Source organism: Helicoverpa zea, chromosome 22 (assembly GCF_022581195.2).
Source record: "Helicoverpa zea isolate HzStark_Cry1AcR chromosome 22, ilHelZeax1.1, whole genome shotgun sequence".
In the NCBI taxonomy this organism is placed as follows: Eukaryota; Metazoa; Arthropoda; class Insecta; order Lepidoptera; family Noctuidae; genus Helicoverpa; species Helicoverpa zea.
Genome location: NC_061473.1, coordinates 9,431,127 through 9,454,789, shown reverse-complemented (window position 1 = coordinate 9,454,789; position 23,663 = coordinate 9,431,127). Strand labels below are relative to the sequence as shown.

At 34.9% G+C, this 23,663-nt stretch overlaps 1 protein-coding gene across 8 annotated transcripts in view; it reads left to right on the top strand.

The window, feature by feature from the left end:
- Window positions 1-16,656, top strand: part of LOC124641213 (oxysterol-binding protein-related protein 6-like) — a 41,546-nt gene extending 24,890 nt beyond the window's left edge. For 2 of the 8 annotated variants that reach the window (XM_047179233.1, XM_047179226.1), the window contains 16 exons: window positions 770-904; window positions 1,419-1,500; window positions 5,102-5,268; window positions 6,027-6,144; window positions 6,649-6,740; window positions 7,131-7,256; window positions 7,556-7,652; window positions 8,795-8,994; window positions 9,414-9,626; window positions 10,087-10,257; window positions 10,721-10,834; window positions 11,240-11,378; window positions 12,068-12,182; window positions 12,571-12,693; window positions 13,494-13,614; window positions 14,146-16,656. In XM_047179233.1, coding sequence (XP_047035189.1) covers window positions 770-904; window positions 1,419-1,500; window positions 5,102-5,268; window positions 6,027-6,144; window positions 6,649-6,740; window positions 7,131-7,256; window positions 7,556-7,652; window positions 8,795-8,994; window positions 9,414-9,626; window positions 10,087-10,257; window positions 10,721-10,834; window positions 11,240-11,378; window positions 12,068-12,182; window positions 12,571-12,693; window positions 13,494-13,596 — 1,995 coding nt within the window. In that variant the 3' untranslated portion in view covers window positions 13,597-13,614; window positions 14,146-16,656. The remainder of the gene's footprint in view (window positions 1-769; window positions 905-1,418; window positions 1,501-5,101; window positions 5,269-6,026; window positions 6,145-6,648; window positions 6,741-7,130; window positions 7,257-7,555; window positions 7,653-8,794; window positions 8,995-9,413; window positions 9,627-10,086; window positions 10,258-10,720; window positions 10,835-11,239; window positions 11,379-12,067; window positions 12,183-12,570; window positions 12,694-13,493; window positions 13,615-14,145) is intronic. The other 6 variants (XM_047179228.1, XM_047179232.1, XM_047179231.1 and 3 more) reach the window with 6 other exon arrangements.
- Window positions 16,657-23,663: the final 7,007 nt, after the last annotated feature.

Sequence of the window (23,663 nt, the reverse complement as noted above, 5' to 3'; positions counted from 1 at the left end):
GGATTGCTTGGAGTTGCAGCAGCAGTTGCATCATGATACTGATGTGAGTACAACTAGAGGTATAGGTCCCGTTACTCCCTACCCTCAGAATCTGGTGGTCCTCTGGAGAATGCGTCCCGCGAGCTGGGGCAGGCGCAGCTGTCGGTGCAGCAGCTGCAGCGCCTGCTGGATGCCTTGGAGTTGCAGCAGCAGTTGCATCATGATACTGATGTGAGACATTCGAGAATTTGAATAGTTCTTGAAATGAGTGCTAGTTGCCTTTTTAACTATTTTTTTTTTATCTGATGTCCATGATAGCTTTTAGAAGTTAGTGAATCCTGTGGGATAGGAATGCTGTCGAAATTGTCATCATTTATTGACGTAATTGCACTGACGCAATGCAGAGATTATATACCTATTTAATTGTGAAAAGAAACGACATTTGAGCTTCTCCGTCTTTCAACTAAAACTAACTGAACACCAGTTGCGCAAAATTAGCGCCAATGCGCAAAACTGCGCAAAAACCCTAAGCTATATTTATCACTTATATATAATCTAGATGTATGTACACCCTAAACTGCCCTTTTTAACCCCCGACGCAAAAACGACGGGGTGTTATTTCATTGTGTTCTACAGATAAACTCCATCCAAAGGTTGTCTGGAAGAAATCGCTATTTAGCGATAAGACCGCCAATTGTACTGCTCTTTGTGTGTTGTGATGTCCTGTGTTGTTAATTTTCTTGGTGTACAATAAAGTATAATCTCTATACTTTAACAATTTCTTCTCCAGGTGTCAATAGAAGGTGCGTCCCCCAACGTGAAGAAAGACCGTCGCAAGTTCGGCTTGAGGAAGAAGAAGTCGAACAGCAAGTGTGCCTCAGTAGAACTACAAGCGTCGCATATAGACCCGTCCAGTTCACATATGGTAAATACTTATTATGTTGAATCGTCATCATCAATATTTTTACTGACCCACTAAAGGGCAGAGATCTTTCCTCGATTTATAGTTCCACTGCAGGACACAGGTTTCTTCTTATACAGAAAAGAAATGAGCGTTATTCACCGCGCTTGCTTTGAAACGGTTTGGAGATTTTAGACTTTAAAGTTCGGGTTTCGAATTTACTTAGTCATTTTTGTCCGAGATATACTTAAACATAAGAGAATCACTTGTCATCAATGATTTCGTTTCAAAGCCCAAAGGACCTTTCTGTGGCGTAGTCCACTATTCAATCACAATTTTTCTTGTAATCGAAATCCCAGAGAGTTTATTCAACCATCGTGCAGTCTCCTCTCAATGGCATTCCCCATGTAAATTAATCATCATTCAATTATTTGTATTTTTCTAAACAGTGTTCCGTGACAGCAAAAAGTTTGGCGAAAACTATACCAAACAAAATATTCTTACCTTAATTTCTTATCGTTATTTCCATTACCCTTAGGCATTATCAGCATTGACAGCGCCTCCCTCCCCCGGCGGTGGCGCGTCTTCCGTACCAAACTCCGCAGCCTCTCTACCTATAGGTAAGTCTATTTATTATATGTAATAAATAATTATTAATATAATTATATTATATATGTTATATGTTCAGTTGTGACTGCACACGTGTTTGTGTTAGTGTGTGTTAGACGCTTTATCATGCTGTTTTGTGGCGGTTTTATATGGTAAAAGGTTATTTTCTTGTCACTGGTAAAAACCCGCTACTACTAGAGTGGACAAGAGAATTAGATTTGGTTCATATTATATTATAAAGTCTATGAGAAGAATCAATACTGTTGCAATGATTTAGTTAATAATGGACCTGTTTTAATAGATCTATTTTACTGACTTTAAACCTTTTTCCATACATACCATGAAAAGATTAATTGTTGTATGTACATGTGAAAAACATTTTTATTTTAGATATTCCCAGCAATCCACTCCATGTGTCTCCCTTGAAACCCTGAATGGTTATCATTTTTATTGCAAAATTACCTTAAGATATACTTCAATATGTTTTTATTTCTCTATGAGGTTAAAATTAGTTGTATTTTTGTTAACAAAAATAAATAATCGTTTTGAAACTTATGTCTTTGCAAGGATTTTATGAAATTGGTAAGTTTGATCACAGCCGCCTTGGCATGGCTCTGAAAAAATACAAAAAACAAGATGGCGCCGATGCACGTGACTTTGACATTAAGCTAGGCATGACAGGATCGCGTAGAGTTGCTATATTCATAACATTCACACTACCAAAACTGAAGTATGTAAAAATAAAAATTGTTTTCGAAAAAATTGAATAACTACTTTCTATATTCTCAGATTGTCAGCAATCATTATTCCGCAAAGCAATCAAAGTTAAGTTTCCTATATTTCTATTTCAATCAGAGTGTAGAAAAAGAAAAAAAAACGTAATCCTGCTTATCGTATGATCATGGTAAAGACAAAATATATTCGTAACAGCATACTGGCATGAAAGAGCTATAAAGTATTGCTTATTTTTTGAACTGTGCCTATAAATTTTCTGTCAGCTCATTTTCAAAAAAATAAACAGCCTTAACAATCGTGCTAACATCGAAATACTCAAACGTTACTTAACTTTAAGTACTTCTTAAAAATATTTCTATTAGCAGTTCTTGAAATTAAGTGGCGTTTTTGTCGTACCTAAAACTAACTAGAAAATTCCATAACACATAGTTATTAACATATTTTCTACTTAACTTATCATCGCTATACTGCACTAATTTCCAAAAAAAATACATAATAAAAATATTCTTCTTTTCCGTTGCAGCGTTTCTCTCGACTTTTCTGGCATCCACCTTAGTTCGTAAGACTGTTTTTATTTTACGTTTTTGGACCTTACTTGACCCCCTTTCGAAAGCATCGCATTGTATATAACGCTCAATGCTCAATCGCTAGCTGTTTACGTTTAGTGCATGGAAATATATCACATTTTTGGCAGGAAATACAGAGATAATATTATAAAATGTGGTCTTATAACGTTTTGAGTTTACAGCTAGGTTTAGACCATGTTAGACCATCCAAGACGATTGTTTAAACCTACCACTGAAGTCTTGTTCTTGTAAAACTACATTTTATATTAGCATATTTAATCATGGGGGCTAAACATGATAGCAAAAGACAAATTATGGCTAAAGAAAGCCTGAAAATATAAACATTTCTGTGTCCAATTTGACAGAAATCATTTTTTTGTTGGTAGGTCTTACGTAAGACATGAAATCTATAATACCCGTTTTTAGGACGTCACTTTTTGATATATCCGGATGTTTATTTATTCTTATTTTTAATCTTGTCTACAATCGAAATCGCTGCTTACTACTGAACAACTGACTTTCTCGACATAAACCAATCTAATTATACGAATTTCAACCTTAACTCTTTAAGGTAATGTTCAAAATTAATGTCATAAGTTACCAACCTTGACAGTTATCTTTCACTTCCCCTATCATAGATAAACAAGATCTCAGATTATCAATGATCTCAATATACCTACAAAATCTTAGAACATTACATCGAGCAACGCATTTTAAACCTTAACTGTTGTAAATAAGGTATATTTTTGTTTAAGTTAGATAAAATCTGTATAGATCGGTTTGTCATCATAATACATCAGTACTTTCCGTGATGGTGAAACAATGGGCGTTTGTTAAATTGTGTAAAATTAAATTAATTTTAAAGGCAAAATATAATGGTATAGAAAGTGTAATAAGTACACCAAAGTGAAATGAACTAATTCATATACGAGTAATGTAGACATCCTGCATAGTGCAATTACAAGATAGTAAAAAAATAATTTAACTTTGTAAAATTATCAAAATGGCGAAAGAAAGTGGCGGTGTGTTAGTGCCCTTAGCTACGATAATATGTCAATATATTAGACAAGTATTGAGAGAAGAAAAGCATCGATATTGTAAGTTCGTCCTTTAAGTAATAGTCCAAATTGTAATAACGTAATAGTAATTTATGAAACTCATAGGTAATGATGATATTTAACGCAATAAGCGTCATTTGAACATAGCCTTATTTCTATAGTTAAGACAGAATGATTACGGTACGGAAAGGGTATCGGGTTGCCCGGGTTACTAGGTTGAAATGCTCCACGCAAAGCATCCGGTAAGGTTAGACTGGAAGCTGACGCTAACACATTTGAGAAAAGGCTAGGCAGATGATGAGGAATACTAAGCAACTATTATTATCTATCAAAGCTACCAGGGTCTATAAAGTCTATACATACCTAGATATATAGACTGTAAATACGTTATAGGTAGTCACGTTAGTCCATTAGATATCGAAAAGGTGAGACTCCACCTGTGTCCTCTAGTCTACTTGCTCTAGCAAGCAGTAACAAATTGGGTGCAAACAAATGTGCATGAATAACTGGTGGAATCTTGCCATGACATTTCATAATATATATTCTTTACTGGCTAAATATACAACGTCACAAGAGCACCTCCATTTCAAAACCTTGTTTAAGCATGAGTTTCTTCACGAATAAAGAAATGCCTTGACAAGCAAATACATTGCTATTATAGAACTATATGGCGAACGTATGTAAGATTCTAAAGTTATGAACAGTTCCAAAAAGTCAAACATCTCACTTTAGGATCTTCTAGATACGTAGCCTTACTGTATCTACTATAAAAAATATGATGAAAATATCACTGGTGTTATACGTTAAAACATCCTTCAGATTCAATGCGAAAAAGAGAATTAGTTTTATGTTGATAGCTCTGTTTTTTCGCACTAAAATCTGGATAGTTTTAACGGGTCAACTATTTCCTCATATTGTTGCTACTGCCTGTTACTTGATGCTCTAGTTTATACACACTGTCACTCATTTATTTCAACTAATAGTTAAGACGTCTATCTTAATAAAATTTGAAATATTCCAAAATTGACAGCAATTTCGCGCAGTGATGACTTGTTGCGCATATTTAGCGCAACTTAAGCGCAAGCTTACATTGCAATTAAAGCTTTTACACAATCCCACTGGATCACAGTGCAACAGCAAATATCACGAAAAATTCTAAAACTTTTTACAAATAGCATTCACCACACGCCCGAAAATTATTTCAAGGTACCTACCCATCATTTTCCCATTAACATCGCATATGTTATTTCCAGCTTGCGCGGCAGCTCGTCCCCAGTCCCTGCCCGGGGCGGAGACGTTAGGAACCGCACAGGGACCCGCGTCTCTGACAAGTCTGACCCCTGATCACCAGTTGAGGGAAGACTTCACGGTGTTGGCTAAGGATTTGGTTGCTAATTTGAAGACTGTTGTTTCTACTTTGGTGAGTATATAGCCAAAACGGTATATTAATCTTAGAATTAAATGAACTTTTAGCAATTTTCCACTTCAAATGAATAAAATATTCGAATTCTTGGTTCTCGTATGTGTTATACCCTTGGGGCGTTCTTCATACATATTTTGACTCTCCGCGTCCTATAAGAAATCTGCTGCGATAAACTGGTTATCTAAAACTCAAATAATTTTTCAAATCACTCCCGTAATTCCTGAGCCAGGCTCAACTATTTTCAAATATAGTCGCGTTAGTGTTTTTTGTTCAAGTCGTGGTGGCCTAGTGGGTAAAGAACCAACCTTTCGAATATGAGGGTGTGGGTTCGATTCCAGGGTCAGCAAGTACCAATGCAACTTTTCTAAGTTTGTATGTACTTTCTAAGTATACTTAGACACCAATGGCTGATAAAAAGGTGAAAGAAAACATCTTGAGGAAACCTGGACTATAAAGTCTGAAATCACCAACCCGCATTGAGCAAGCGTGGTGATTAATGCTCAATCCTTCTCCATGTGAGAGGAGGCTTGTGCTCAGCAGTGGGACGCTAAAAAGGCTGTAACAGGTAGTGTTTTTTGTTAACCTATTGCAGGAATAAAAGTGATTTGTGAATGTAAATTCTTATTATACTAAGACTGTTTGAGATGTACGCCATCATAAGGCGATGATTATAACACTACTTATTTTAAGATCTATGCTCTGTACCATGTTTTACAAAATGAAGAATCTTTATCTTTACCGTCAATATCCTCCAGGTATGTGAACGCGGGCGTCTCCGCGCCGCCATGGAGGCGGCGGAGTCGTCGTCAGCCCCCGGGGCGGTGCTGGCAGCGTTGCGCTCCAACCTCACCACTGCGCTGCATCAGAATTCCGGTGAGACTGCTACATACGTGCTGTAGTTAGGAACGTAGAAAGTTTGATACTCCACAAGTTTCATCTTCGTAGCAGACATGAGTTGCCAAAACTGGATGAACGGATTCATAAAAGTAACCATCTTGACATGACTTACCTTTGAGGGAAGGGACGGTAAATTGGTGAAAGTTTAAACATCTTTGGAAATCGTTGTGGGTAGTCAGAAACCAGAAAGTCTGACAACTAGTCTTGCTAAGGGGATATAGGGTTTCACGGGTAACAGGGTTGAGGAGGTTAGATAGGCGGTCGCTCCTTGTGATACACTGATTCTCAGCTGCATCCAGATAAGACTGGAAGCCAACTACAATGTAGCTTATGGAAAATACTAGGCTCTATCATGATGTGATAAACTGCCAACAACGTAAATGCTGTACAAAATATTATTATTCATACGTATATAGCTATGTTTATAGTTATAATAAATCATAGCAATAACGTCCATAACGTAAATAATGACGAGTGAAGTGTTCCGCGCAGAGCTGCGGTCTCGCCTGTCGCGCATCCACGACGCTTCAGACCTGGCTGAGATATCGTCTGTGGGACCTAATTCTGATGCTGTAAGTTTATTTCGTTATTCTTATGTCCTTAACACTAGCAACCTTATTAGTAAACGTGGTCCTAAAAAAGTACTGGCTTTAGTATATGGTATAAACCGTCGACTCAAACAAAGTTATTGTTTGACCACGATATATACATGTTTTCCCCATTTTCAACCGAGTGACGTGGAAACTAGTTCGCTTACCCGGATAAAATGCAGCCTTCGTTATTCTTTTACGCTATATTACCGCCAAGTTTCATCAAAATTCAATCATTTATTGTTCCATGAAAGAGGAATCATCATCAGGAAAATCATCCATATATACGAAGATTCTCATTTATATTTCTTTCTTTTACGACTATACTGCATTCGGTTTGGTATTTCTATAATATAATCTACTGTTTTGCAGGTGAACAACCGTCCGTTCCAACAGTCCCTGAGCTACAGCTCGTCGTGTGTGTCCGCCTCCGAGTTCTTCGACGCTGAAGAGCATGAGCTGGACCTCAAGCCTGCTGAGATCATTGCTGCCGATGAGGTAGGAGTTACCTTCATAATCTATACTTAGTTATAAATAAAGTTCCGTCGTAAATGGACTGGTTTTTTAGAGAGCACTCATCAGCGTCCAAACAAGTTTCCGAGCAAACTGTACTTGGGAATAATCGAAGAATGAATTTTGTTTCCGTTGGGCCCAAGTTCACTGACAACATAAACTTCCGTTTTTTTTCACTGACAAAAAACTTACCTTTGATTTGGGAGTCACTTGGATTAAATTAAGCTATTTCTTATAAGTCTGATTTAGTTTTATATAATAAAATGCTCTATTTTCTTTCGCAGTCGGGTGTAATCGAGCTAGAAGGCGACTCGTCATCGGAAGCCGGTTCGCTGAGCAGCGAGGAGGGGTCGGCCAGCTCGGACAACTCTGACGGTGCGAGTGAGTTTGTGTCACTGTGTGTAGCTAGCCTTACACCCAATGTAGACAGCTTAGGCTGTCCGCACACGTCCTACAAAAAGTCGGTCAGAAAATCCTAGTAAGAGAACGTCCTGCAAAACGTTTGACGAGGGCGGACAGCTTTATAATATGTATGAATGGTCTTATGCTGAACGCATACCTGAATCGATTACAGCGAACTCTTGATGTCAAAATAATTTTTGTTTGAAACCTTGGCGAATCGAATGTTCTGTTCTTCGACAGGGTCGCCACTATAGTGAAAGGTATGTGTTCACCATTAGCCTTACAGATGCGGTAGATAGCTTGTGTGTGACTGAGTAAGTGGCACTATGTGAAGATGGCCTTACAGCCACTAAACACTTTGTGTAGCTTGCCTAACCTGTGATATTGTGCTTTATATGCTGTGTGTATATTTAAAAAAAGTTTCATCAAAATCCGTTCCGTATTTTCGTGCCCACCTTAACAAAAAAAATATGGATAATAAGTGAATTTGAATGCCCCTTTCAAAGCATCTTATAGAAGTTACAAATTAAAACGACCCCTAAAATCTCCTAAAACGTACCGAAGTAAGTATTTCCCTCCGCCAGTAGTATTAGCAGAGCAAGTGACACTTCGCGCTACGGAAGCCCCCGAGCCTGCGTGCTTGTCTCGGAGGACGCGCCTGCCGCCCTTTAAGGCTTATGAAAGTGAAATTAAATTCTAGTGAAGATTTACTCCAAAAACATATTAACTACTCTAGATGCAACATTTCTTTATATATTGCACAATAATAAATGACACTCACTGCTAGGTAGATAATCATTATAATATAAACTAATTTTAAATATTTAAGTATACGAAGGGATATAGGGACAGAGAAAACGACTTTGTTTTATACTATGTAGTAATTTTGTTAGAAAAAATATTCTAGGAAGACCCATTTTATTCACCACTTACCTCCCCACTCAGAGACATTTAATGATTACTTAAGCCATTCCCTAGTGAAGGATTTGTATGACATTCCGTCACTAAGGAGTGACTTAAGTAATCATTAAATGTCTCTGAGGGTTATTACCAAAATTAGGTAGCCTCTCAAATTATTCAACCAAAAAATCCAAACCAAACTAAGTATTTCCGTCCGCCAGTAGTATCAGCCGAGCAAGTGACACTCCGCGCGACGGAAGCCCCGGACGCGGCGGGCTGGTCGCGGCGGACGCGCCTGCCCGCCGCGCGGCCCACGCCGGGCGGGCCCAGTCTGTGGAACTTGTTGTACAAGAATATAGGCAAGGACCTCAGCCAGATCTCCATGCCGGTTACTATTAATGAGCCGCTTAATATGTTGCAGGTAAGAATTTTATTTACCTATTAAATACTAATTATTTCCTTCGGTTTTGCCAAAGTCCCGTGGATAATACTTACCGGGTAAAATATAGAATACGTTACCTGGGGATAGTAGAGTACCCAAACAGTGAACCGAAACTAAAGTTTTGTAAACATTTAATAGTATTAACAGACATAAAAAAACTTAATTAAAAACGTTTTAATGTATAAATGGGTTTGTTTTGTAAACTTAATGGCTGTCACTTACTTTTACCATCCTACACCCCAAGATTTAAATATGTGGATGTTCTTTTTTATGTAATTTAAAGGATTAGATGCATCCCGTTTTTTACTGTCAGCACAAAATGAACATAATGGATCTATATGTGTGATTTACAACGAATTCAATTACAAATATTTACATTATAAAACCTTTATTTCCAGCGTCTATGCGAAGAACTAGAATACTCCGAACTCCTGGACGCTGCATCAGAGTGCAAGAGTCCCATCGAACGTATGGCACTCATAGCTGCCTTCGCGGTCAGTGCCTATGCATCATCAGCTCACCGCGCAGCTTCCAAACCCTTCAACCCTCTGCTGGCTGAGACTTACGAGTGCGTGAGGGACGATAAGGGCTTCAGGTTTATTGCTGAACAGGTCAGTAGCATGTGCCTAGTACCTAGGCTTCTCTCAACACCTCAATATCGATTTTTCTTCCATAATTTTACTTACCGAACAAGTAATATAAGGTGTGTTTTAAAAAAAAAGTTGCTTACAACATCTGACCATACGAAATCGCTTCCAAAAATGTGCATTTTGTCACAAATAAGCCTGTCTTTCTCTGGCATAGAATTAAAACAAAGTTTGACAATGTAAGGGGCTTTTGTAAATCATATCACCAAACTGTACGTGTGTGAAAATGATTTTTTTTTTTTTCGATAAAAACATTCAGATCAGATTCATTAAAAATAAGTCAAGTTTTTAAGAGCTCTCATTTACCTTACAATATGTATGTAAATGTAAGAGTGAAATATCGTAACCCAATTTGAAACAGACATCTCTAACCGATTTACCTGCAATTTGAAATTATTTCTAATATTACCTCTCATTTACCCAGGTATCCCACCACCCGCCGATCTCGGCGTGTCATGCGGAGTCTTCTCGATGGTGCTTCTGGCAGGAAGCCAGGATCAAGACCAAGTTCTGGGGCAAATCCATGGAGTTCCAGCCCACTGGACGTGTCCATGTGAGGCTGCTCAACACTGGAGACCATTATAGTTGGAATAAGGTACATTAGTGATAATCAGGTGTTTTCATTACGCAACAAAAAACAAGAGAAAAACATAATAAATTAAAAACGCGGAAGCATAATACAATTTTAGAGTTTTGGTCACCGATTTTTGTAGCATGTTTTTCCACGTGATTTCAGATTCCAGCTATATGTTAGAGACATAACCTTCAATTAATTTTAAATGAGATTATTTATTGTTTTAAGTACTATCAACCAATGACTTTTGGGTCATACATCATTATGTAAGTTATGTAAAGTCAATCAAATAATGTATAAATAATGTATAATTCTGCATGCACTATAAAGGTCGTAGCCTCTGATAGGGGGGTTATACATTGTCATTGGTTGATATTATTTTCCTGAAAAAGTTTTACAAGCAGACTGATACTCTGGCAATTTCCAAAATAAGTAGCTCATTTCTTAATTAATTCTCAAATAATACTTAATATTGTTTGTGTAGGTGACAACATGCGTACACAACTTGTTCGGCGGGCAGCGATGGGTGGACCAATACGGAGACATGCACATCACCTGCCACGGCACTGATATTACTTGCAAACTTAACTTTATTAAGGTAAGGACTTTTGTGGTTTTAATTGAAGACTAGCTTCTGCCTGTGGTTTTACTCGTGTGCCAGTAGGAGTTTTATGTTTTGCCAAGTTGTATCAAAATCCATCCAATCTTTTAAGTGTGATAGAGGAACAAATATCCATACAAAATATACAAAGTATTGTGTTCATAGTATTACATATAGTAGAATTTATTTCGCTTATTTTGTAGAAATAATCATAAAATTATTAAGTTTTAATATTCGTCAAGAGTAATAGACGTATTGCATTTTTCCCCCTATAGTTTACAATGTATTGTTGATATAAAAAAATCTTAAAAGCGAAAGGAAACTACTATATTTGTGACACGTACCAAATTTCTTTTTTTAAGAAAGATATTCACTTACGCAACGTAATCATATTCTCCCCAGGCGAGTTCGTGGTCATCAAGTCGTCACGAGGTGCGCGGAGCCGTGGTCGGCGGCGGCTCGCGGCTGCGGCTGGCGGGGCGCTGGTCCGAAGCGCTGCACGCCGGGGACCCGCCCGCAGCACGGTGTCTGTGGAGACCCGGTAACTTGTATTGTATTGTGTTTTATAAAATATATCTTGATGAAATTGGTGTATTTCATAAGTAGTAAATTGGGAGTCCGTGTGAAATAAAAATTATTTTTGTTAATTTACTTTTTTGCACCTAATTATTCTCTCTTTTTAACCGGATGGTTGACTGGTAGAGAATGCCTTGTGGCATTGAGTCCGTCAATATACCATTTTCGTATATAAACAAATAAGTCTATCGTCTGAGAACTTCGGGCTCCAACATGCGAATTCGCATCGCATCTCAGTCTTGTGTGGGCGCCCTTAATTGTACCTCTACTCTTTGGACTTTCTACAGACCTTTTTTGGGCTATCCAAACTAATATTATAAATGCGAAAGTAACTCTGTCTGTCTGTCTGTCTGTCTGTCTTTTCTTCATGCCTAAACTACTGAACCGATTTGTGTGAAATTTGGTACAGACATAGTTTGAAACTTGAGAAAGGACATAGGATAGTTTTTATTACAAAAAAAAAAATATTCCGGACATATAGCGCCATCTATTGGTCAAATCAAAAATCTGCTGGTAGTCACTATTCCACGCGAACGAAGTTGCGGGCAAAAGCTAGTATTTTATAAATTTAACTTTCAAAAAGTGCTAATTTTCAGTCTACTTATCTAGAGCAGCCTATCATCATTATATTGATATTTGACTGGTTTCCCTCAGGTGCGATGCCCCCGGAGCATGAGCTGTATTACGGGTTCACGCGATTCGCGATGGAACTCAACGAGCTGGAGCCCAACATGCGCAGCACTCTGCCACACACAGACACAAGGCTCAGGTAACATACATGATGATACGTAACCCCATGGAGAACAAATAACTAGCGGAGATGTTACAACGCAATATCGCGCCAACTTGCGGTTTTTGGAGGACGAGGAACGTAGAGTTACTAGCTCCACCCTTCTACGGAACCTGCCCACTATTTTCACAATAAATTGACCAATCAATCAAGACTAACATTTGACAGATTGCTTTTGATTTGGCAAGGAACTCAGACACCTCATTCGTTCTAATAGCTGATCATGCCTACCTTACGTTTCAGTGACCTACAAGGAGGCGCATAATCTTCCTTCCTTAGGGCATTTTCGCTATCTTTTCCTTTCTCCGCACCTATAGACTTTTTTTACGTAAACAATAATACTCAATGTTAATCCAACTGTACCCAGGCCAGACCAGCGGGCACTAGAGGAGGGCGACGTGGACGCGGCGGAGCAGCTCAAGCACCAGCTCGAGCAGTCGCAGCGCGACCGCCGCCGCGACTCCGCGCTGCACATTCCGGCATGGTTCCGGTATATATACTTTTATTTACACTATAATTGGAAAGGTGTCCAAGATTGACTTTGGTCACGGCAGCTGTTCTCATATAAGGAGATCAGCCAGCGTCAGATCAACGCAGGATATTATTATAGTGCACGCATATTTGCTTGGACACAAGCGCACTGACTATTCCTTCACTCTCATAGCACGATGGGATGGCAATCCGACGCAACCGGAGAGAGACTGGAGAGACAATGGCTGTTATCAAATATTCTGATATGCTCCCAACTATTTGATTTTTCCCAACTATTATTATCTGTTTGTGCTTTTTTGTGTCGTATTGTTATTAGTAAAAGAAACTACCGTGTAGCAAATGAGAAATATTAAATTAATTTTCTATGCCTGAAGTATATGAATATATTCAAATTATTTTTGACGTGACAACGTCTTATAAATCGATGAAGCCGGCTGCACGCACGAAAAAACATGACTCATGCGGCGTTACCTCGCTCTGAGGCGTTCCGTTTAAGGCTTGAAGTGCAAGCGAGAGCATGCAACGAGCGACAAAGAGGCACGATCGGCCTCCGCTTTCGGCAGCGTTCGACATCTGACGATCAATTTCTTATGAAGTTGTCACGTTCGACTATCGTCAGTAAACCGACTTTACAGACAACCGTTTTTTTTTATATGCAAACCGAAAATGTATACATGTTTTTCCTGTGCTTAATTTACTGGATATATTTAAATTATTTCTATATGTAAACTGTGAATATGTACAGTTTATTTACCGTAGTATTATCATAAATCATATGTATAATTTGTATGATTGCAGTAAAACAGTAGAGAGCGGCGAGGAGACGTGGGTGTTCAGCGGCGCGTACTGGAAGGCGCGCGAGGCCGGCTTCCCCGACACGCCCGCGCCCGCCATCTGGTGACCGCCTCTACTCATACATGTTCGTACACTATATCACCAAAGAAACCGATAAAAAAACTACTAAGCTAACGTATACTACGTGACCTCAGAAAACCAATAAAGAGGCTACTAAATTCATTTTATCCAAAGATCATCATCTCCCGAGTCTTTTCCCAACTATGCTGTGGCTGGTTTCCAGTCTAATCGGATTCAGCTGAATACCAGTTTTTTACAAGGAGCGACTGCCTATCTGACCTCCTCAACCAAGTTACCCGGGCAACCTGATACCCCTCGGTATAGTCTTGATTAGCTGTCAAGACTTTCTGGCTTCTACCGTCAGTGATTACCCGTAACGACTGCCAAAGATGTGCAAATGACAGCCAGGAGTTACAGTTGATTGTTTATCAATCTGAAAATCTCGTTTAAAAATCTTCGGTCTCTGCCCGTAACCATGGATGCTGTAAAGGATCCCAAACGTCGGGATTAAAATGATATTAATATAACCGCGGTAATGTCCATAAAAGTAGTTTTATTTAAAAATACGTTGTTAATATTAAACATATTGTTTCAGCGTATACCGCAGTGCGAATGGCTCTGCTAGATGGTTGTGTCTCGCTTCCGGCTTAGCGTTACGTTAACTAGACTAACTGTAAGCCTCTAATCTCTGTTGTCTAACTAGGTATCTACAAGTTAAACTTAACTAATATACCGTCAGTTGTACAAAGCTCCATTAAAGTTAATGCTTCTTTAAATCTATTGCTGACTCTTTCTTGTCAACCAGATAAAAAGTGTCAGCAATAGATTTAATGAAGCTTTAATTTTAATGGAGCTTTGTGCGACTGACGGTTAGGCCCAAGTTCATAACCGACAACATTAACGTCAGTTTAGGCTATACTATATAGGAAATATTTTTTTGTTTGTTTCTTTGTAACCTATTAAAGACAAAACTCGATTTGAAAAATTCTTTCACTGTTGAGTAGACTATCTCCGTAACATAGGCTATATTTTATTTCGTTACGGGCAGTAGTTCCCACAGGACGCGAGTGAAACCGCGGGAAAACGGCTAGTTCTTAATACAACTATTTACCGTGAAAATTCATAATAAAACAGTTGTTTTAAGAATACTGGACTTTTATGTTGTCAGTAAACTTGGGCTTAATTTAACTATGGCGGTTAAATGTTACTGTGGTTTAAACTGTGTAAATGGTTCAAGTATTGGTATTATTTTTCGTCTAAAATAATTGCGAGTAATACATAACGGTCATTCGTGTCATCTTTGATTTTCAAAAGGTATATTATTTAGCGATAGCATGAAAAAATAATCTTATTTCGCTCGTTAATATATTTAAATGGTTGGACGCTTTGAAAAGTATGAGATCGATGTTATTAATAAATCTTTACTCTTTGACAAAGTAACGTTATATACTATACATTTCGATAACTTATCTATCTGCTAATTTGCTATCCAGAGATAGGGATTTGTTATTACTTGTATGGTGCTCATGTCTAGTGTGATTTATTACTAAAATCTATAAAGAAAGAGTAGATGTCTATCGCTAAATAAAGTGCCGACATATTATTTATATAATATTGAAATGTTATAACAAAGCGTCGGGTACCTGTAAACTAATGAAGGTGTATTTATAAAACCTTTCTTTTCATAACTATGTAAAATAACATTAATCAAAAATATATGAAAGAAGGCTTTTTTATAAATAAATCTTTGAACAAAGTATTTTAATTATACACATTGAGATAACAGTTATTTTTATGAACATGCAAAATATGAAATATTTTGTAAGAAGTTTTATAATAATCGCTGCGAATGGGAATCGAACCTGCTATCTTCGACAATTCGAATTCGACAGCCAATCATGACAATTATATGAAACTTTTTATAAAACCTGGGGTATCTACAGTTGTCATCAAATAAATTTGCCACTATGAAATTAGCTACTAGTGATTTCACGATAGTCAAAATGTCTGAACAAAACTACTGCGTAAGCACAAGGTGTCAATGGCTAAGTTCAGAGCGGTAAGTTTATTTGACGAAATAAGTATCCTTGCTTAAATTACGAATGTAGCTAAAAATATAGCAGAATGCGTTATCGGAAAATAAATGGGAGTAGGTATTCCTAAAATATAGGTATTTACGTTGGATTTCTATAACATACATATCATTTGTTTTGCGATTGAATTTTGATTGATAGAAAAACTTATCCATAAATTATCGACTTTCAATCTGTAATTGCAATACAACGGATAAGTTATAGAAATCCGTGGTAACATGTGATGTAACAAAAGGATTTATCATTATAAGTTTGTTTCGCTACCTTATTGATAATTTCGTCTGATACTTTTTGAAAGATATTAAAATGATGATATTATATGAATGTCTCTGCTTAATACGTTTTTAAATACTTATGTGGTATCAACAGTGTTTAAATTGTACTTCTTCCCTTTTATATGGTTTGGTAGCAATGTATTATATATTTTAAAATAATTTTACAACAATTAAAATTACCAAAAACAATGAATTGTCGTCATTTTGTGGCGTTTTTAAGTGTCAAACAATTTTCAAAAACTTCATTTATGTGTAAATTATCTTACTAAAAGGAGTATGTTCTGTTTTACATACTGTCAGGCTTCTTATACTTTTGTATGATTAATTTATCTTTTATTTTTATTTTTAAAGCGAATGGATTAAAATGTGCTGAAGCTTTTTGATATACATAAGTAACACGCTTTGGTAAAATATGTTTGGCTGTGAAAAGTTTCCATTAAAAAAAAAAAAAAACGTTTATCATGTTACCACGAAAAGCATATTGTGTTATTCATTTTATTAAAATCAAAACGATTTAAAAATGAGTTGACGCCAAAATCAGCCGAAGTTGACATTTCTCAAATGTCAAATTGCAAAGTTGTTGTTTTTTTTTATACATAGTCTGGGCGTCTGTTTTATATTTTTGAACGAATCATGAAATGATTTTAGTTATTATCTTTTATCATGTCACAAAGTGGAACTGCTAACGTTGTTTTTATTGTTTTTTTTAGTTTAAATAAAACTTTGTTTTATTAAAAATGTCTCGTCAATTATCCATAGGGTCATGGTTGCACATAGGGGGGAGCACAATGATTAATTTGTTACCTAATAAAAAATAAATTACTTAAAAATAACTACGGTTGAGGTTAATACGGGTTAATAAAAGACAAATACTATCTTTATCGTTGAAATAATTAAAGAGTCACGGTGAAGGTTACAGCAGGATATAAAAATAGATATAAAATTAAATTCTATAAAAACAATCTTATAAAAACATTTGAAATGCATTAAAACATATTCTTATCTTAATATATTCAATCTTATCGCAAAAATTGCATCCTATCTATGCATCTATTTTTATTATTGAATTATTCAAATGTATAGATAAAGTGATTCGATAAAACAACATTCACTTTTAAAAATAGCGTGAGAAATTGAACTGGTTCGCGAGTTGGACACCTGTTTTGAAAATCTTGTTATAAAATATAGAAAACATCTTTATTTCGTGACAATGGTCAGTTACACTAAATAACGTATTACACAAATCTGTTTCTTTTTCATATTTGCAACATTTATTATGATATATACAATATATTAATTAACTTAAATTTTGACTAAATAAACCTTTATATTTATTTAATCCCATCGAAATATAAGTTATATCTTCCGTTATGACTTTCAACTTTAGTTTTTTTTTTTATATATATATAATACTTATGGCCAATTTCATCGGTTACTGATAAAGTCTCTGATAGCTTATCAGGAATTATTTATCAGACGGATATATTATAAGTTTTGGTTTCACGGGTCTCTGATAGCAATATCTGGCAGATAACACCGACTGACACCTTCTCGGTAAAACTTGAATTATGTAAATAGCTGTAATCTTCACCGAGACCATCTAAACAAATTGTCAGTACGCTGTATAATAAAGATCTATGTGGTATCTAGATAGGCGCTTGTTGTAAACTGTTCGTGACGTGCTATCCGTGTTGTGAGCTAGATGTCAATGTATTTGTATATAGGAACAAATGGGCTTTACGCGACTGAATACAAGGGTTATGTTCTTGTAGGACTTTCTGCGGAAATTGGGAAATGCGTTCAATAATGTTTTAAGAGCTAAAAAGCACTGCTTATAGAAATTACAAATGAATTGCTTTTGTGTCATATAATTTTTCAGTAAGTGATAGGTACCTATTGAACAAAATTTGAATTAAAAAAAAATGAACATAAATATGAAACCTCTTGCTTAGGCTTTTAAGCAAAAAGAAACAAATTACTAGAATTCTAATTAATAAAGCTACGATATACTGGATTTATGTGACATAAAAGCATGTTTTACACTTTTTTAACATATTTTATTTACCATACGGGTTTATAGGTTGTTTTTGTTTAAAATAAACAGGTCACAACGTTATCTTGTCAAATGAAAATGGTATATAGTGTTACATTTTATATGTATAATTTTGTTTATAGAAATATTACCAGGCGAAATAACTTGATTAGTATTATAAGCCCAATTCAGCAAAAAATAACGCATATTTTGAGTTTCATGAGTCGTAATTCATCTAAGGCCTCGGTGTGCACCGCTCGTTGCCCGCGCCCGCGCCGCTGTATTCGAGGCCCGGTCCATTTGATTATACGCGTAAGATCCTGCCGCTCCCGCGCCGCCGCCGCTGCCGCCCCGCTGCCCGCAAAATTCGAGGCCGAGGCCTTAAACATACAACACACAGTCAAGAACATAAGGGAAACGTCTAATACTTTATATGTTATTTTTGATTCTTTAAAAGTACTTCGCGTATGTACAGTCGCTTACAAAAAATACTGAACACTTTTATTTGGAACATTTTTTTGTTAGAAATGTATAATTAGGTATCGTAGCCGCTTCCTAAGTAGCTTTTAGTGAATTAATATGTGGTAAATTTTAAAACATTAACGAGTAAGTAAACTCTAACACTTAATGTAAGTTAAAGAGTTAAAATAACATGATCATATAAATAATTCTTATAAGTTTTAAAACACTGTACACCATTTTCAAAATAAATAAAATAACATTGACAATAAAATAATGTTTCGTGGATAAATAATTGTATTGTTAAGTTACCATTAAAATGAAAACAAAACTTATTATGACACTTGCCAATTTTCTTTAAGAGAATTTTAAAACTTTAAACAGGCTAAGCTTATAAAAATAATTTGGTAAATTCTAGAAATACTGAGCATTAGGATAGCAAATTATTTTATGTGATGGTAAATAATAGCCTTGTTTATGTTTTTTTTTTTATATATAGTAAAAACAAACGTTTTAATGAAGTCGCAAAGCAATTGAATGTTATGTCGTTTATGATTTAAAAACTCAACATGTATCCATATACAACATGTAACTTAATTAACGCACATCCTGAAATTAGTTTATTCGGAATCGTTTACTGAATCGATTTATATCATTTTTAATATAGGTATTTTTTTATCCCAAAAATAATTAAAACTACGGAAATTATTGTCATATTAACCCTGTACAGTCAAAACAAATTCAAATAGACCGTAACTCAAAGTAATAAGACTTCGTGTATTGTCGGCTTTTTCCGTAGTTTCGTTATGTTGTGTCGAGTCGAGCGGCGCGCGGCGCGATATTTGCGTGCGTAGTAGTATGACCAAAAAGTTCTCCAAGAATTGGTATAGCTAATTTAGTAAATAACAATGCATATACATGTTAAATTAAAAATTCAGTGTATGAATTATGATTATAACATAATATTCTAATTGGCGTGTTTGAGGGTGTGCGTTAATTACGTTACATGTTGTATATTGCAGCTATAAGAAGTAATATTGATGACTTACTAAATTAATCTAGGTTTTACTGTAAAAGGAAGTACGATTATTCCACTACACGTTAATTTCTTACTTACACTGAAATCTTATATTAAAAAAAATATATGTCACAAGATCAGACACTCTCTACATATATTCAAGAACATGTGTATTTGTAACACAATTTTGATTTTACTAAAAACAGCTGTGATGGTATTTTATTGCAAAAAAAACTGGACAGTGAAGTTTCAGATACGCTTAGACTTGCACAATGCAGTCAAAGAAACTACTGGATTATTTAGCATTAAGTATAGTTACACATAATTGCCAAAAAAATGGGAAATAGTAACCGTTATTGGTGTTCTTTTTTTCTGTTTCCGGTTAACACTATTTCCCGTTTTTTGATAACTCGTTAATAGTTATTATTGAATAACTTATTAAAATAATTATAAAATCGTGGCTAGTGAATTTTATGTATAGGGGGGCTAGTTAAATGTTTAAAAATACTTAAAGTACAATTTGAAATTTTCTTGGTTTTTTCTTCGTTTTTGTTTTGAAAGAATTATTAAAGCTGTTTCTTATTTGGGAATGCACGCTTTTATTAAAGGTACAGTCGGCTAAATGGTGATGTTACTGCATTTTTACCTACGTTTGTTTTTATTATCAAAGAATGAATTGTTTGCAATTAAATACTTTTTCAAATATTGTTTTTATATAAGGTGCTTTAATATTACCTGCCAGGACTTGAATGGGGGGTAGTTTGCGTTTATAGATTGCAATAGTAAAGATAAATAATTGATTATTTGACATATTATTTTTCATACAAAAAAAAATACGTGTAAATTTGACTTAATTTATTAGTTTAAAACCATCCAGTGGAGTTGCGCGTTGCCACTCGTGCAGAACAAATAGAAAGAGATAGCAGTTGTTTTCATTGACGAAGCGACACTACGCGCGTAATTTGTGAACCACGTTATGCAGAGTAGAGGCAATGTTAATTTAACTTGTTTAATGTCTCAAATCGAATTGACTGTTCCGGGGAACGAAATTTCTTCACTATTGTAATCTATAAACGCAATACTACCCCCCATTCAAGTCCTGGCAGGTAATATTAAAGCACCTTATATATAAGATTTTAAGCAGAATCTTAATCAAGAAATTGCACTTTATTTTCAATGACTAAAAATAGTTTTTGTCATCTGAACATGATTCCGTTTGCTAACTGTACCTAATCGGATTGTCGTTTTTATTTTTTGTGTTTACACGAAAGCGCTGTTAGTATTTTGTAATGTACTTAAATATTTATTTAGTTAATTCATTTTGCTTTGTTATGGTGCATACTCCTATATTTTCTTTGTTAAAATATTAATAAAAACTTGTAAAATCTCGTTCAAATGTTAATAAAACTTAGTTGTATTTATTTTTTTTGTTTTCTTTTATTTATTTATTGATTTCTAACTGGATTAAACCAGTAAATAGATTAGTAATAAATTCGTAGTTTAAATATTTATAATAATAGAGTTCATGGTGACATAGTTTTGACGTTCTAGTGTTAATTTTTTTTTTTACAGTTATGTATTGTAAATTATAACAGTATATAAGTGCCTTTGCCTGCCGTTTGATTTAATATAGACAGTTTGTCAGTTGCAGTTAGCAATATTTTTGAATACAGAGCTACACACATTATGACATACATATTGACCGTTTATCGATAACATTTAAAATCGTCCATAAGTGTTTTTATAGGAAAACTATTTAATTATTGTAAAAAATATTTACTATACTAATATGCCAAAATGTCTAGGTTTACTTGCATTAATAATTCTTCTTTCTATCAAATATTTTATGAAATTACTAAAGATTGTAGGTAATATTTGTTCTCTTCTGACTAAATACAGTTTAATGTTATATCTCTCTCAGCACTTCTATTTGTCAGTATGTATGTCTTGACTTTTAGACCTCAAGGGATTGTTGCTATTTTTACTGATTGGCTTTAATTATCAGAGATGACTTCTTGTTTTATAGGTAAATAACTATGTTTGGGCTGTCTTTTTGCCTTTCTTATATCCTATAAATATCCTAGAAAAGCAAAGAATCTTATATGAGTGTAAAATGTTACGCTGATATTTAAACATCTTAATGACAATATATGGGTTTTAATTGCAAACACTACTTTGAGGTCTCAGATAAAAGTCAATATTCAAATATTTTTTATATGAATAAGTTGCGGTGTGGTAATCTAAGTCACACGATGATTAATGTTAAGCCATCGATAAATTACAAAGAGGCGCTTCCATAGTTAAATTTATAAGTAAGTACACTACTAAGTTATTTATAATTATAATTATTTCATTCAAAACTATAGATTAGGTATGAGTCTTGAGTAATTGAGAGTTTTTGTAATGGAAGTCCTAAGTGTCAATAAAAAAATATGAACTTCAATAATTGTGTGTCAAACAATGAATACATGTGTTATTTTTTACAATTTCATAATAATATTTTACTTTATTTACGCTCTTCTGTAAAATGGTCACAAAATTTTGCTACTGACTGTACCAACAACTCTCGACCGACTTCCATTACACAAAAAGTAAGCTTAATTTCATAAACATAAGGTATATTTTTCAAGGCTTGCTGCACCGCAATCATTTACAAGCAGTACAGTCATCAATTCTAAAGTTTGTATGGAATAAAGCTTAATATTTAAATTAATTATGAATAATATATAATGGTATAAGCTAATGCAAAGTGCTACGGTTGAAATTTGTTATGTGGTTCTGTTCGGTAGCTGATAATGATGAAATTATTAAAGGAAAATTCAAATTGATCATTTTTTTTTTTATTATTATTTCAAACCTTAACCTTTTTTGTTCCTATAACATGCTAATAAATTGACTGTATGTATGTGTTATATCGGGTGTGTCGTTCACAATCACATTAAATCCTATCACATATACTTTATGATATTCTATGGCGAATTGTAAAAAAAATAACCTAATCCATTCAGTGGTTTAACCACAGGAGTCATTTTTCGTTTTTATAATTTACAACATCATGTGTAAAGCAGAGATAAAGTTAGGAGTATCGAATGTTTTGATCAGTTGACAGCTGTCAGATTTCAAGGAAGAATTACAGTTGTTTGTAATGACTGACTTTTATATGGTGTTCTAATTTTCTCACATTTTTATTCTATTTACTTTGTTTGAAAAATTCATTTTTTTATTTTTTCTTTGTGTTAATAGACACATATTAACCAGTATATTAACGCATTTCATTTAATGTGATTATGAACGACACACCCGATATAAAGAGGATTTTTTTAGTTACCTTGTTTGCATCAACCCTTGTTTGGCTCCGATTTTCTTGAACTGTTGAAAAGCCAAACCATTCTTCATTCCCAATCCCTAAGACGACCCTCTGACCCAAACACTATTCCCTAGTAACATTATTACATGTAACAATGTTAATTTAATTAGTAGCTTGTTCAAATGTAATAATTATTATATGCCCTATGGGCGAGACAATTTTCAAATATTTAAGAACTGTAATATACATAGCTATGATCCACAATAAACTTTTGATTGACTGAACGTTGGGTATATTTCGTCGGGGTACGGGCAGGATTTCCCTCGGGACGCTGGAAAACTGCTAGTATTCCTATAAAATGATTATCATCTGGGTAATGTGTAATAAATTTACTGTTCCAACGAGCTTCTAAAAGCCACTTAAATAATTATCAGTAAGTAAATACTTACTATAGGTAAAAACACTTTTACACTTTCGTTAAATTGACTGATCGCTCAAATTTTGGCGGGAATATGGCTTAGGAATTCGCATCTCATCGGCTTACGTTCTGAGTATAACACATTTAGTTCACTGCTATTATTTCAATATTTTAAGATTCGTGGAAAACATTGGCCCTGCTTGGATCAGTTATCATAACTATCAGAACGAAAATCTAAACTTCGAGCGAGATTGGAGTTGCTATTTTTTCTTTTGGAAAAATTAAACCATAGTATTTCTGCGTACAACGTTATGAAATACTTACGTTCGGAAATTGTGATCAGTTTTTTTTTTTAATATCATTGAAACGTGACATTTTATTTTAGTTCATAGTATATTGTTTTTAATAAGAATTTCTCAACACTGAGCATTCATAGTTTTGGTTGATAATTTCGTATTTCTTACAAGTAGTTATTTTTTTCAGTATATTGATGACGTTTCATTCAATTTCT